The sequence below is a fragment of the Chlorocebus sabaeus genome, chromosome 6 (genome assembly GCF_047675955.1).
Source record: "Chlorocebus sabaeus isolate Y175 chromosome 6, mChlSab1.0.hap1, whole genome shotgun sequence".
In the NCBI taxonomy this organism is placed as follows: domain Eukaryota; kingdom Metazoa; phylum Chordata; class Mammalia; order Primates; family Cercopithecidae; genus Chlorocebus; species Chlorocebus sabaeus.
The window spans coordinates 8,815,683-8,830,670 of NC_132909.1; the positions used below are offsets into that span (position 1 = coordinate 8,815,683).

The 14,988-nt window shown below is 52.9% G+C and overlaps 1 protein-coding gene across 2 annotated transcripts in view; it reads right to left on the minus strand.

The window, feature by feature from the left end:
* Positions 1 to 14,447, minus strand: part of TRPM4 (transient receptor potential cation channel subfamily M member 4) — a 47,305-nt gene extending 32,858 nt beyond the window's left edge. Inside the window, exons 1-8 of one of the 2 annotated variants that reach the window (XM_037991903.2) lie at positions 14,314 to 14,447; positions 13,955 to 14,022; positions 6,148 to 6,322; positions 4,938 to 5,118; positions 4,610 to 4,773; positions 3,921 to 4,104; positions 392 to 453; positions 48 to 239 (exon numbers count right to left, since the gene is read on the minus strand). In XM_037991903.2, the coding sequence (XP_037847831.1) occupies positions 48 to 239; positions 392 to 453; positions 3,921 to 4,104; positions 4,610 to 4,773; positions 4,938 to 5,118; positions 6,148 to 6,322; positions 13,955 to 14,022; positions 14,314 to 14,337 (1,050 nt within the window). In that variant the 5' untranslated portion in view covers positions 14,338 to 14,447. The remainder of the gene's footprint in view (positions 1 to 47; positions 240 to 391; positions 454 to 3,920; positions 4,105 to 4,609; positions 4,774 to 4,937; positions 5,119 to 6,147; positions 6,323 to 13,954; positions 14,023 to 14,313) is intronic. The other variant, XM_037991905.2, reaches the window with a different exon arrangement.
* Between the last annotated feature and the right edge of the window lie 541 nt (positions 14,448 to 14,988).

A 14,988-nucleotide genomic window follows, 5' to 3' on the forward strand; every position in this document is an offset into this window, starting at 1 on the left:
AGTTCCCTCCCATCTCAGGATCCAGAGTTGGGCCACTAGTGTCATACCTGGGCCTGCAGGACCTCAGGGTCCCCTTTGGGAAAGAAACGCCTGATTCGATCCCGGGCTTCGCCTTGCCTGGCTCCCCCACTCCCTGGGGCCAGAGTGTCTTCCAGGGTCTCCGCCAGGCAGTCCGCAGCTCCCCCAGAGCCGGCCACGAGGAGACAGGGGAGCTGAGCCTGGGTGGCGTTCTCTATTTGCTACAGGATAAAGGGGAGAGTCATGTCAGAGAAGGCAGGATATTCACCCTACCCAGAGTCAGACCCCTACACCCTCCCTAAGACTCAGGACCCAGGAGTCCTGGCCCCCAACACTCCTTCCCCCTTAGATCCAGGCATCCAGGCCCCTGTACCGTCAACATCTTCTCATCACCATCGATCAGGAGGAGCAGGACAGGGATGTCAATTCCAGTCCCTGAGGCAAGAAGAGAAGGGGGCTTGATTACCCCCCATCAGCCTTTGCTGGAGATAGGAGAAAACCACATATCCCAGGAGTCCCTGGGGCAAATATCAGCCTTGTCCTAATCTTCTGTTCAGAGGCTCATTGGAATTGTCATTTCTTTTTTTACTTAAGTATGTATTTATTTTAGAAATGAGGGTCTTGCTGTGTTGGCCAGGGTGGTCTCGAACTCCTGGCCTTAAGCAATCCTCCCAACTTGGCCTCCCAAAGCGCTGGGATTACAGGCGTGAGCCACTGCACCAGCCTAACTTTTGAAACAGGGTGTCACTCTATCACCCAGGCTGGAGTGCAGGAGCATGATCACACCTCACTGCAGTCTTGATCCTCTTACTTTAGCCTCCTAAGTAGCTGGGACCACAGGCATGCACCACCGTGCCCAGCTAACTTTTTAATTTTTGGTAGAGACGGAGGTCTTGCCATCTTCCCCCGGCTGGTCTCGAACTCCTGGACTCAAGGGATCCTCCCACCTTGGCCTCCCAAAGTGCTGGAATTACAGCTGTGAGCCAGTGTGCCCGGCCAGAATTGTCATGTCTTTGAACACTTCAGGAGGGAGCTAGATTTTGAAGACAGTAATGCTTAACTTCCCCAGGGAGGAGGGGGCTGAGGCCCTGGACTCCTGAGTCCCTGAATGAGGCAGGTGTTTCTTGCATGAGTCAATCCTGTAATTGATTAACCATCAGGAGCCAGAGGGAGTGAAAGTTCAAACAGAAAGTAAAGGAAATGGGAATAGAAAGGACTATCCAAACACAATATAGGTATGTACTAAAATCCAATTGCACCATAAAGATAAGATTATACTAACTCTATTCCCATTAAAATTAGAAACTAGGCCAGGCGAGGTGGCTCACGCCTGTAATCCCAGCACTTTGGGAGGCCGAGGCGGGTGGATTACCTGAGGTCAGGAGTTCAAAACCAGCCTGACCAACACGGTGAAACTTCATCTCTACTAAAAATACAAACATTAGGCCAGGCGCGGTGGCTCACGCCTGTAATCCCAGCACTTTGGGAGGCCGAGGCGGGCAGATCCCGAGGTCAGGAGTTCGAGATCAGCCTGACCAACATGGTGAAACCCCGTCTCTACTAAACATACAAAAATTAGCCAGGCATGGTGGCACGTGCCTGTAATCCCAGCTACTCAGGAGTTTGAGGCAGGAGAATTGCTTGAACCCAGGAGGCGGAGGTTGCAGTGAGCCAAGACCGTGCCACTGCACTCCAGCCTGGGTGACAAAGCGAGACTCCGTCTCAAAAAAACACAAAAATTTGCCGGGCATTGTGCCATATGCCTGTGGTCCCAGATACTCAGGAGGCTGAGGCAGGAGAATCACTTGAGCCCAGGAGGCAGAGGTTGTAGTGAGCTGTGATTGCACCACTGCACTCCAGCCTGGGCAACAGAGAGAGACCCTTTTTCAAAAAAAAAAAAAGAAAGAAAGAAAATTATGAGATACCTGGGAATTAATTCATCCAGAAAGGCACAGGATATTTATGAGGGATCTTACAAATTTTATTTAAGGACAGGTCTAATAAATGGAAAAACTAACAGTAAGTCAATTTGTCACAAATTAACATATAAATTCAATACAACCTGGAGAAAGAGGGAGGTTAAGAGGAAGTTTGGAGGTGTTTACCCCATTTTGAATGGAACAGAATCATTTTAAACTCCATATGGAAAAATAAGTGTCAGAGAAGAGCCAAGAAATTGTTCTGAAAGGATAGTGAGAAGGAGCTTTCATTAACATATATTAAAGCATCTTTATTTATTTATTTATTTATTTATTTATTTATTTTTATGATTGAGACAGGGTCTCACTCTGTCACCCAGGCTGGAGTGCAGCGATACCATCTCGGCTCGCTGCAGCCTCCACTTCCTGAGCTCAAGCAATCCTCCCACCTCAGCCTCCCCAGTAGCTGGGACTACAGGCATGTGCCACCATGCCTGGCAATTTATTTTTATTTTTATTTTTGTAGAGATGGGGTTTCATTATGTTGCCAGGCTGGTCTTGAATTCCTGAGTTCAAGTGATCCACCTGCCTCGGCCTCCTAAATTGCTGGATTACAGGTGTGAGCCACCACACCTGGCCTTAAAACATCTTTAAACTGCTATAATCAAAGCATAGTTTGGCCCCAGGAATATATAAGTAGAGAAAAAAAAAGTTTTCAAAATGGATTTCAACAGATAAAGGATCTGCATACGCAACCACAAGAATTTCTATTCAGCTAGGAAAGGATGGTTTATTTATTAAATGGTCATAAAGAAAACATAGCTTCTCATTTGGATGAACAGAAATATAGACTCCTGACCTCAAAATATGTAAAAAATCATTTCCAGATGGATTAAAGGTTTAAATATAAAACTGTGAGATATTAAAAGACGACACAGGAGAATATTTGTCTTGGAGTGGGCTGAGCCTTTCTAAGACAGGCAGCCAAGGGGTTATAAAAGAGACAAAAGCTATATCTAACCCCATGAAAACGACAGGATTTTTTTATAGCAACAGACACCATATAAAAGTCACTTTTTACATTTTGTTGCTGGGCGCGATGGCTTATGCCTGTAATCCCAGCATTTTGGGAGGCCAAGGTGGGTGGATCGCTTGAGCTCGGGAGTTCGAGACCAGCCTGAGCAACACGGCAAAATCTCGCTTCTACCAAAACCACAAAAAATTAGCTGAGTGTGGTGTGGTGATGTGCACCCGTGGTTCTAGCTACTCAGGAGGCTGAGGTGGAAGGATTCCTTGAGCCCAGGAGGCGGAGATTGCAGTGAGCCAAGATCACACCACTGTACCACTGCACTTCAGCCTGGGTGACAGAGTGAGACCCTACGTCAAAAAAAAAAAAAAAAAAAAAAAAAAAAACAACCTTTTGTTTAGCATCATTTGTAGTGTCAAACATTAGTAAACCTTAGATATCCATAAACTGGGAATTTTTTTTATTTTTTTAAACTGTAATCCCATGAAAGATTCTATTGGGGAATTTTTTTTTTTTTTTTTTTTTTTTTTTTGAGATGGAGTCTCGCTCTGTCGCCCAGGCTGGAGTGCAGTGGCCCAATCTCGGCTCACTGCAGGCTCCGCCTCCCGGGTTTACGCCATTCTTCTGCCTCAGTCTCCCGAGTAGCTGGGACCACAGGCGCCCGCCGCCACGCCCGGCTAATTTTTTGTATTTTTAGTAGAGACGGGGTTTCACTGTGTTAGCCAGGATGGTCTCGATCTCCTGACCTCGTGATCCGCCCGTCTCGGCCTCCCAAAGTGCTGGGATTACAGGCGTGAACCACCGCGCCCGGCCTCAGAGGTTTTTAAAAACATGAATAATGATGGGGAAAGACACTTAACCATAGGTAATTCCCCAAATTTCGGCCAGAGCAAACTACTGGGATCTTGAACACTGGGGTCGTGGGTTGTGGGTCATGGGTTCAAAAAGCCACGCACCTCCCACGCCCGTCTTCTGCTGCGAGATGTAGGACTCCAGGCGCAAGCGGAAGCGGCTCTCGCCCCCCAGGCGGCAGTGCGTGCCGTCGTCCACCAGGAAGAAGGCCGAGTAGTTGTAGTCCAGGGGAAACTGGGCCCCGTCCTCCGGGTCGCCATGCCACCGGTACCTCGCAGGGAACGAGCCCTAGGGGAAAAATGGCCAGACCAGGGCGTCTCCTCCAGGGCCAGGACAGACACAAGCCCCTCCTCCCTCAGACCCAGGAGTCCGGGCCCCTCCTCCTCCCTCAGACCCAGGAGTCCAGGCCCCCAGCCCCTCCTCCCTCAGACCCAGGAGTCCCGGCCCCTCCTCCTCCCTCAGACCCAGGGGTCCGGGCCCCTCCTCCTCCCTCAGACCCAGGGGTCCGGGCCCCTCCTCCTCCCTCAGACCCAGGGGTCCGGGCCCCTCCTCCTCCCTCAGACCCAGGGGTCCGGGCCCCTCCTCCTCCCTCAGACCCAGGGGTCCGGGCCCCTCCTCCTCCCTCAGACCCAGGAGTCCAGGCCCCCAGCCCCTCCTCCTCCCTCAGACCCAGGGGTCCGGGCCCCCGGCCTCTCCTCCCTCAGACCCAGGGGTCCGGGCCCCCAGCCTCTCCTTCCTCAGACTTCAGGAGTCCAGGCCTCCAGTCCCTTTTTTCCAAGTCCCTGGGTCGTACCTTGGGGTTGGTGAGGGTGTCTCTATTCCGGACCACACCCCAGGGGGCCACGCCCATGGCCACCACCTTGGTGCCCCCAGTGCTGGCTGTCTGATGGTCCCGCACAGCCACACCAACATGCCGGCCAATGCCCGTGTGCAGACCCCCAGTGACAATCCAGGCTCCTACGCAGATGCCGAGGAACACGCAGAGGCAGAGGGAGAAAAACCAAGAGTAAGACAGAGACACACACACAGAGACTGGGTGGCAGGGGAGGCCACCCGGAGTCGTGGGGGAGACGGCAGGCAGGCCAAGGCCCGGGAGACAGCCCCCACCCACCCTTGGTCACCTGTGCTCTGGGCAGCCCGCACCAGCCCACGACGCAGCAGGTCCTGCAGCCAGGTCTGGAGGACGGGGCCCCCCGACCCCCCCAGCACTGACACCACCAGGTTCGGGGCACGGAAGCCCCACGTGCGTGTGACCAGACTATAAACTGTAGCTGGATCCGTTCGGTCAGAGAGCCGGAGGAACTGTGGACACATGGAAGCGGGGGACACAGGGAGGGGGACACAGACCCAGAGAGATGGGGACAGAGACCCAGAGACAGAAAGAGACAGAGACTCAAGAAAGAGAGGGACAGAGACCCAGAGAGAGAGGGACAGAGACCCAGAGAGAGAGGGGGACAAAGACCCAGAGAGAGAGGAACAGAGACCCAGAGAGAGAGGGGGACAGAGACCCAGAGAGAGGGGGACAGAGACCCAGAGAGGGGGGGACAGAGACCCAAAGAGAGAGAGGGACAGAGACCCAGAGAGATGGGGACAGAAACCCAGAGAGATGGGGACAGAGACTCACAGAGATGGGGACAGAGACCCGGAGAAACGGGGACAGAAACCCAGAGAGACAGGGAGACAGAGACCCAGAGAAATGGGGACAGAGACCCAGAGAGAGAGAGGGAGACAGAAACCCAGATGAGGGGGACAGAGACCCAGAGAGAGAGGGGGACAGAGACCCAGAGAGAGAGGAACAGAGACCCAGAGAGAGAGGGGGACAGAGACCCAGAGAGAGAGGGGGACAGAGACCCAGAGAGAGAGAGGGACAGAGACCCAGAGAGAGGGACACAGAGACAGAGGGAGACAGAGACACAGAGAGAGAGGGACACAGAGACCCAGAGAGAGGGGGACAGAGACCCAGAGACAGAGGGACACAGAGACCCAGAGAGAGAGGGGGACAGAGACCCAGAGAGAGAGGGGGACAGAGACCCAGAGAGAGAGGGACACAGAGACCCAGAGACAGAGGGGAACAGAGACCCAGAGAGAGAGAGGGACAGAGACCCAGAGAGAGGGACACAGAGACAGAGGGAGACAGAGACACAGAGACACAGAGACACAGAGAGGAGACCACCTCAGAGAGAAGACAGGTGGGGCGGAGGGGACACAGAGAGCAAAGACAAGGATGGGCGGAGGGGGCCGGCGTTCAGTGCGGGCGTCCCGGCTCCACTCTGGAGCCCCGAGCATGCAGCCCCCTGGTGCCCGGGCCCTGCCCACACAGGCCTGCCTCACATTGCTGTGCTTGCGGCCGGCCCCCATGAAGTCCAGCTCTCCGTAGGCATCGGTGGGCTTCTCCGTGGTGTGTGCATCGCTGTCCCACACGGTCACCACGGCTGCCCCGAAGGCATCCTCCATGGCCACTGCAGGGTGGGCAGTCCGGGGGCGCCCACACTGGCACAAGGTCCCTCTGGGGGTGCGAGGGCGGAGCGTGAACCCAGGGCTGCCCCCCGACCCCAGCATCCAGTCGGTGTGTTCATGCTTCTGTAGAGGGGCTGTTGACACTGACCCCGCACCCGCAGAGGCAGTCAGAGTCCACGCTGCCCCTGGCCCTGGCTCTGACCGCCTCAGGGAGAGACTGGAGCCGAGGACAGTCCCCCTTCCCCATGGGAAGGAAGCCAGTGAGTTCAGAAAGCCTGAGCAGGAAGAGGTGGGTCACCGTCATCTGCGGAGCCTCAAGTGCAAAGGCAGAGGGCCACTGGGGGTATCCTCGCTGTGCCCCCATCCAAACACAAGATGTTCACCATGAGAAAGAACATCCAGAGGGTAACTTAGGGACAGCCCACGTGCTAGGGGCTGACGCGGCTGTGTGACTTTGGGCAAGCGGCTTCACCTCTCTGAGCCTAAATTTCCTCCTCTAATGAAAAGACAATAATAGCGCAGCCTACTCCAGGGAGCTATGAGGAGCCAGGGAAAGAACGCAGTGTTTCCTGAAATGAGGCTCGCATACCAGTCCCAGCCAGAGGCAACGCGACACGAACTTCACACGGAGCTTAAAATAACCTTGAATAACGCAGTGAGAAAGTCATTCCTTTTTCAGTTCTCCTGACGACTGTCAAGGAGAGAGGCTCAGCTGGGTGCTAGAATATTTTTGAATGCCTAACCCTTTGCTACTCTTTTGAACGGGAAAAGCAGGCCTCGGGCTCAAAAAGTGGAGCTGGCAACAGCCATCTAGCAAGTAGGGAAACACCTTTGTTTGCCTTTCATTGTATTTGGCTTCTGTGTGGCTTATGTATTCCTCTGTGTGCCAAATGGAACAGGTTTTCCATTTATGGTGATCACATATAAAACTTTCCCCCACCTAAAAAAATGCACAAGTCTCTCTTGCTATCTGAAGGTGATTGGCACGTGAGTAAGTAACAGGTTTGGAGAATGAGAATTTCATTTGAAAATGTAGGGTCGGGTGCTATGGCTCATGCCTGTAATCCTAGCACTTTGGGAGGCTGAGGCCAGAGGATCGCCTGAACCCAGGAGTTCGAGACCAGCTGTGCAATATAGTGAGACCACCCTATCTCTAAAAAAAAAAATTAGCCAGGTGTGGCAGTACGTGCTTAGGAGGCTGAGGCAGGAGGATCACTTCAGCCTGGGAGATCAAGGCTGCAGTGATGCAGAGGGCTGTGACCACGCCACTGCACTCCAACCTGGACAACAGAGTGAGACCCTGTCTCAAAAAAAAAAAAAAAAGAAAGAAAAAAGCAAGCAAGAAAGAAAGAGGCTGGGTGCAGTGGCTCATGCCTGTAATACCAGCACTTTGGGAGGCTGAAGTGGATCACCTGAGGTCAGGAGTTCAAGACCAGACTGGCCAACATGGTGAAACACCGTCTCTACTAAAAAAAAAAAAAAAAAAAAATTAGCTGGGCATGGTGGCGGGTGCCTGTAATCCCAGCTACTCAGAAGGCTGAGGCAGGAGAATCGGTTGAACCCAGGAGGCAGAAGCTGCAGTGAGCCATCACACCATTGCCCTCCAGCCTGGGTGACAAGAGCGAAACTCCATCTCAAAAAAAAAAAAAAAAAAAAACTAAGGAAAGAAAGGAGGGAAGGAGGGAGAGAGTCAGAAAGGAAGGAAAGGAAGGAAGAGAGGGATGGAGAGAAGGAGGAAAGAAAAGAAAGAAGAAAAGAAGAAAGGAAAGGAAAGGAAGAGAAGAAAGAGAAAAATGTATCTAAATTATTTTGTTCCAGATTCCAGAAGGAGTTCAGATATCAGGGGAGATATTTACACAAACCTAGTGAGCAGATTTAAGAGCAATTTTACAGAAGGGATAGCAGAGATGCTACAAGGATTTGGCAAAGCCATAAAAACACTAAAAGAACGGCTAACTGAACCAAACACGCTTAGGCCAGGTCCTGGCACAGTGAGAACTACAATAAAGTGTGCTCTTCCTTCCTGAGTCTACCTCCAGGGCCCTGGCATGCCTCAGTTTACCCACTTTGTCCGTTCACCCATTTCAGCTCCATCCTTGAAGTCCCTAGTTCCCCTGCAGCTACTTCCCGGGAAGTTTGCTCTTCTGAGCAAAACTTCAAGGACGCTGGGCACAATCCCAGCACTTTGGGAGGTCAAGGCAGAAGGATTGCTTGAGCCCAGGAGTTTGAGAACAGCCTGGGCAATAGAGCAAGACCCCATCCCTACAAAAAAAAAATTTTAAAGCCAGGTGTGGTGGTGCATGCCTGTGGTTCCAGCTACTTAGGGGGCTGTAGCAGGAGGAACACGAGCTCAGGAGTTCAAGGCTGCAATAAGCCATGATCATACCACTGCAGCCCAGCCTGGGCGACAGAGCAAGACCATGTCACTAAAAATAAGAAATAAGGCTGGACGCAGTGGCTCGCACTAATTCTAGCACTTTGGGAGGCCAAGGAGGGCAAATCACAAGATGAGGAGTTCGAGACCAGCCTGGCCAACATAGTGAAACCCCATCTCTACTAAAAATACAAAAGTTAGCTGGGCATGGTGGTGCACACCTATAGACCCAGCTACTCATGAGGCTGAGGCAGGAGAATCACTTGAACCCGGAGGCAGAGGTTGTGGTAAGCAGAGATTGTGCCACTGCACTCCAGCCTGGGCAACAGAGCGAGACTCTGCCTCAAAAAAAAAAAAAATAATAAAATTAAAGGTCTTCAAGGAATAGTCCAGAGCCTGTGCTGTCCAATATGATGGCTGCATGGGGTTCTTTATAGCCATGGAGCTCTTTCTGTTCTAATAAGTTAAAATTAAATCAAATAAAAAATTCGGGCCAGGTGCAGTGGTTCGTGCCTGTAATCCCAGCACTTTGGGAGGCCAAGGAGGGTGGATCACCTGAGGTCAGGAGTTTGAGACCAGCCTGGCCAACACGGTGAAACCCTGTCTCTACTAAAATACAAAAAATCAGCTCGGCGTGGTGGCGGGAGCCTGTAGTCCCAGCTACTCGGGAGGCTGAGGCAGGAGAATGGTGTGAACCCAGGAGGTGGAGGTTGCAGTGAGCCAAGATCGCGCCACTGCACTCCAACCTGGGTGACAGAGCGAGACTCTGTCTCAAAAAAAAAAAAAAAAAAAAAAAAAAAAAAAACAGTTCTTCAGGAACAATGGCTATATTCCAAGTGCCCAGTAGCCCCCCTGTGGCCAGGACTGCTGTACTGGATGTGGATATAGAACGTTTCCAAAATCGTGGAAAATTCTGATGTTCAGTGCTAGGAGCTATTCCTTCTGCACACCTTGCCTCCTGCCCTCTTTCCTCGGCGGAGCCACAGAAACTGAAATAAATTGTTCTTTTTTTTTTTATTTTTATTTTTTGAGATGGAGTCTCACTCCGTCTCCCAGGCTAGAATGCAGTGGTGCGATCTCGGCTCACTGCAACCTCTGCCACCTGGGTTCAAGCGATTCTTGTGCCTCAGCCTCCTGAGTAGCTGGGATGACAGGCATGTGCCACAGTGCCTGGCTAGTTTTTGTATTTTTAGTGGAGATGGGGTTTTACCACGTTGGCCAGGCTGGTCTCCAACTCCTGACCTCAAGTGATCAGCCCACCTTGGCCTCCCAAAGTAGTGCGATTATAGCTGTGAGCCACCGTGCCTAGCCTGAAATTATTCTTGATTAAAATCATCAATTACCTGCCTGGCTCCACATACAACGGCCTTATTCAGGTTTCATCTGACTGTATCACAAGTGGCCCTGGCCACAGCTGAAAGGCTCTCATTCTGGAAAACCTTTTCCTTGGCAGGATATGCCTGCCCCTCTGGCCGTCCTCCCAGCCCCGGCTCCTTGGTGCCTGGCTTGTTTGTGGCTTTTGCTTCCTTTTCACTTCCCTTTAGTGTGGATGTTCCCAGTGCAAGCCTTCCCTACGTGATTCTCAAACTCGATGCGTGCAGAGGCCAGGCAAGTAACTCAACAGAAAGAAGTAGCCAGGGCCAGGCGCGGTGGCTCATGCCTGTAATCCCAGCACACTGGGAGGCCCAGGTGGGTGGATCACTTGAGGTCAGGAGTTCGAGATCAGCCTGGTCAACATGGTGAAACATCATCTCCATTAAAACTACAAAAATTAGCCAGGCATGGTGGTGGGCGCCTGTAATCTCAGTTACTTGGGAGGCTGAGGCAGGAAAATCGCTTGAACGCAGGAGGTGGAGGTTGCAGTGAGCCGAGATCGCACCACTGCACTCCAGCCTGTGCGACAGAGGGAGACTCGGTCTCAAAAAAAAAAAAAAAATGAGGTAGCCAGGTATGGTGGGTCTCGCCTGTAATTCCAGCACTTTGGCGGGCGGGATGAGGCGGGAGGATCACTTGAGTCCAGAAGTTCGATACCAGCCTGGTCTGGTATTGACGGGAGACCCGGTCTCTACAAAAACAATTTTTTAAATTAGCCAGGCATGGTGGTGCAAGCCTGTGGTCCCAGCTACTCAGGAAGCTCATGTGGGAGGATCGCTTGAGCCCAGCAGGTCAAGGCTGCAGTGAACCATGATTGTGCCAATCCAGCATGGACAACAGAGCGAGATCCTGTCTCAAAAAAAAAAAAAAAAAAAAAAGAGAGACAGAAGACAGATATTTTTAAATGCTATTCTAAACACACACACACACACACACACACACACACACACACAAATTGGCTATAGAATTGCCAATTTGCAACTCCCCTGACTTTACACGTTGTTTTCCCTGTGACGTCTTACCTACTTCCACTTTCAATTACCATCTACAACTCGGACCTCTCAGATCCTGGACATTAGTCCAGACCTTTCCCAAGTCTCAGTCTCCACATTTCCCTGGCTCCCCCTAGGCCACTCATAGGCACAGAGTCCCACGTCACACTTAGCAGCATTTCCCAAACCTGCTCGCCCTCCTGAGCTCCATCTCAGGGACAGCCCCACTGTGTCCCAGTCAGCAGACCATATGTCCGGTAGCCATCCACTGATGGGGGCACCGCCTGTCTCCCCATATTCATCAATCCCCAAGCTCTGCCTTCCCGCTCCCTGAGTCTTTGCCCCATCCCCTCCTCTCTGTGTCCCAAAAGCCCTGACCTGGCTCAGGCCACTACACCTCCCACTCAGACCCTCTATCCAGACTCCTCCAGAGCTCCTGTTCATCCTCTCCCAGTCCCAGAAGGTTTTTCCACACCCAGAGCCAACCCCACCACTGCAGTGTTGCCCCAGCTCCCCAGGACAAGGTCCTAGCCCCTTAGGGTGGCCTCTGACACCCTGCAAGCTCTGGCCGTGCCCTCCTCTGCGGCCTCTTCTCTCTTGACAGTGCTCCCTGCACCCTGAACTTTGATTCATATTCAAGCCGAACCATATGGTCCTTAGCAGGGACTTTGCACATGCTGTTCAAATCACTTTCTTTTTTTTTTTTTTTTTTTTTTTGAGATGGAGTCTTGCTCTGTCACCCAGGCTGGAGTGCAGTGACATGATCTCAGCTCCCTATAGCCTCCGTCTCCCAGGTTTAAGCAATTCTCCTGCCTCCTAAGTAGCTGAGATTACAGGTGTACGCCAACACACCCAGCTAATTTTTGTATTTTTAGTAGAGACGGGATTGCACCATGTTAGCCAAGCTGGTCTCAAACTCCTGACCTTGGGTGATCCACCTGCCTCGGCCTCCCAAATTGTTGGGATGACAGGTGTAAGCCACCACGCCCGGCCCCAAATCGCTTTCCATGGGCCTCTCTCCAGCCCACTTTCAAATGTCACCTCACTAGCCACTCTTCCTCCTCCAGAAACCATTAGTGACACCCTGTGTCCCCTCCCAGTCTTAAGCAGACACCTCCTCCCGGCTCCCACAGAGCCCAGTGGCTCGTCTTTGGGAGCTGCAACCCCTTGCCTTACTATAATTATCCTCTGCATTTCTTCCTCCTCAGGTCAGACCAGAGTTTCCTAAATTGTCTTGACCACGCTGCCCCATCAGTAAAAAGGTTTTGAGCACTCACATCCAACAAGCGCATATCTGTTTATTTATCCACAATTGACAAGCAATACTGCACTAATATATAGTCATAACAAAATACACACTGAAGTAGGAATGTGGATACTTCCCCTACCCCAAAAACTGTCTTGAAAAACAACTAGAGGGCTGGGCGCGGTAGCTTACACCTGTAATCCCAGTACTTTGGGAAGCTAAGGCAGGTGGATTTCCTGAGGTCAAGAGTTCAAGACCAACCTGGGCAACAGGGTGAAACCCCATCTCTACTAAAAAATTAGCTGGGTGTGGTGGTGGGCACCTGTAATCCCAGCTATTCGGGAGGCTGAGGCACGAGAACTGCTTGAACCCAGAAAGTGGATGTTGCAGTGAGCCGAGATCGTGCCACTGCACTCCAGCCTGGGTGACAGAGCCAGACTGTCTCAAAAAAAAAAAAAAAACTAGAAAGCCTGGGCCAGGTGCGGTGGCTCACGCCTGTAATCCCAGCGCCTTGGGAGGCTGAGGCGGGCAGATCATGAGGTCGGGAGATCGAGACCATCCTGGTTAACACGGTGAAACCTCACCTCTACTAAAATAAAAAATAAAAAAAATATTGGCCAGACGCGGTGGCTCACGCCTGTAATTCCAACACTTTGGGAGGCCAAGGTGGGCAGATCACGAGTTTAGGAGATCGAGACCATCCTGGTTAACACAGTGAAACCCCATCTCTACTAAAATACAAAAAAATTAGCCAGACGTGGTGGCGGGCGCCTGTAGTCCCAGCCACTCCGGAGGCTGAAGCAGGAGAATGGCATGAACCCGGGAGGCGGAGCTTGCAGTGAACAGAGATGCGCCACTGCGCTCCAGCCTGGGCGACAGAGCGAGACTCTGTCTCAAAAAAAAAAAAAAGAAAAAGAAAAGAAAAAAACTAGAAAGCCTGGATCCACTTGAGAGGCCATCACTGAAAGGCAGGAGCTCCTCACCGACGCATACACCCTATCTAGCTCAAGTGGTGTCCCCGGCCACCAAGCACAGCGCCTGCCTGCGGTAATAATTGCCACCTCCCAGTGGGAGCTGCAGACACTTGCCAGCGTTCTTGCTGAGCACTGTGCCAGGAATATCACAAGCATTAACTTGTTTAATCCTCATAATAACCCCGGGAGATCAAGCCTCTTTTCATGCCCACGTGAGAAACGGGACCCAGAGAGGTGAAATGATTTGCCCAAAGCCACACAGCACGTGTCCCTGGGAAATTTGAACCCTGGCAGGGCCGCTGAATTAGGCTAAAGGGACCTCCTCCCTTGGGAGCACTGAGTGAGGGTTTCTTGCATGGATGGATGAATGAATGAACGAATAAATTAATGAATGAAACAGAAATACCCAAAAGGGAAAGACAGAGACACAGAAAGTGACACGAAGAGACAAAGGCACACAGAAGAGACATCGGGGAGGAAAGAAGCAGAACCGAGCCCTTGAGCGTCTACACTGACCCTGAGCGGGAGAATAGCGAACGGGGAGTGGGGGGTGTCTACACAGACCCAAACGCTCCTAGAGGGAGAGAGCCGGCAGCGAACGCCCTTGGGAAGGTCCCCGAGTCCTGGAATGGGGAAGGGGCGTGGCCGGGGCGTGGCCATCCGCGGGCGGGGTCAGCGGGCTGCGGACCCTCTGGGGTCAGTCCAGGGGCGAACTCCTCACCCCGGATCTGTGGAGTCAACTATGAATGTCGTACAGGTCTTCTTCTTGAAGATCTTGGGGATCCAGCTCTGGGGACAGAAACAAGTGTAGGGGTGGAAGTGGGGTGGGGGGCACCCAGTTCTGTCCTATGGGACACAGAGCCACCCACCCTGTGCGCTCCCCACGGACACAGGAGTCCGGGCCCCCAGCGCCCTCCTGCTCCAGACTCAGGAATCTCGACCCCCCTGCCAGGGACCCTGGAACCCGGACCCTCCCATCCCCCTCCTTCGTCTGACCCAGGAATCTGGGTGTCCAGCGCTGGGAGCCTGGAGGCGAGGTCCCCAGCTCCACGCTCCCGCAGACCCGGGTCCGGCGCTCACCTGCTCCTTCTCTGACACCACCATGCTGCCGCGGCCGCCGCAACCTCCAGCAGCCCAGGGCCCCGGCGCTCCTTCGGCCTGCTCAGCTTCCAGACCCGCCCAGGGCAAACCGGATCCTCCACTTTCCAGCCCAGCCTAGGGCGGGGCGAGGTCTGGGGGGCGGGGAGTCTTGGAGACGCCAAAGCGGGAGGCGGGGAGAGGGCGGGTCCCAGGCCGCGATAAGGGGACAGAGGGACAGCGACCTAGGGGGTGCAGAGGCCCAGGCCAGGGGCTGTAGGGGGCCAGAGACAGCTAGGGGAGACTCTGAGGGCAAGAGCGAGATGGGGACAGAAGGAGTTGGGGCCCAGTGGCAGAGAGGGAACAGAGACTCGGAGGATGCTAGACGGGGAGGGGACAATTTAACCCAAAAAGAGGGAGGCAAAGACTTAGGGGACAGAGAATCAGAAGGTGGGGCAGCAGGGACCCAGGGATAGACAGAGAGGGAGAGAGACCCAGGGAGAGGGGAAGAGAGAGCCGGACAGAGAGGGGGACAGAGACCCAGAGAGAGGGGGACAGAGACCCAGATAGAGGGGGACAGAGACCCAGAGAGTAGGGGACAGAGACCCAGGGAGAGGGGGAGAGACCCACAGAGAGAGATGGAGACAGAGACCCAGGGAGAGGGGACAGAGACCCAGA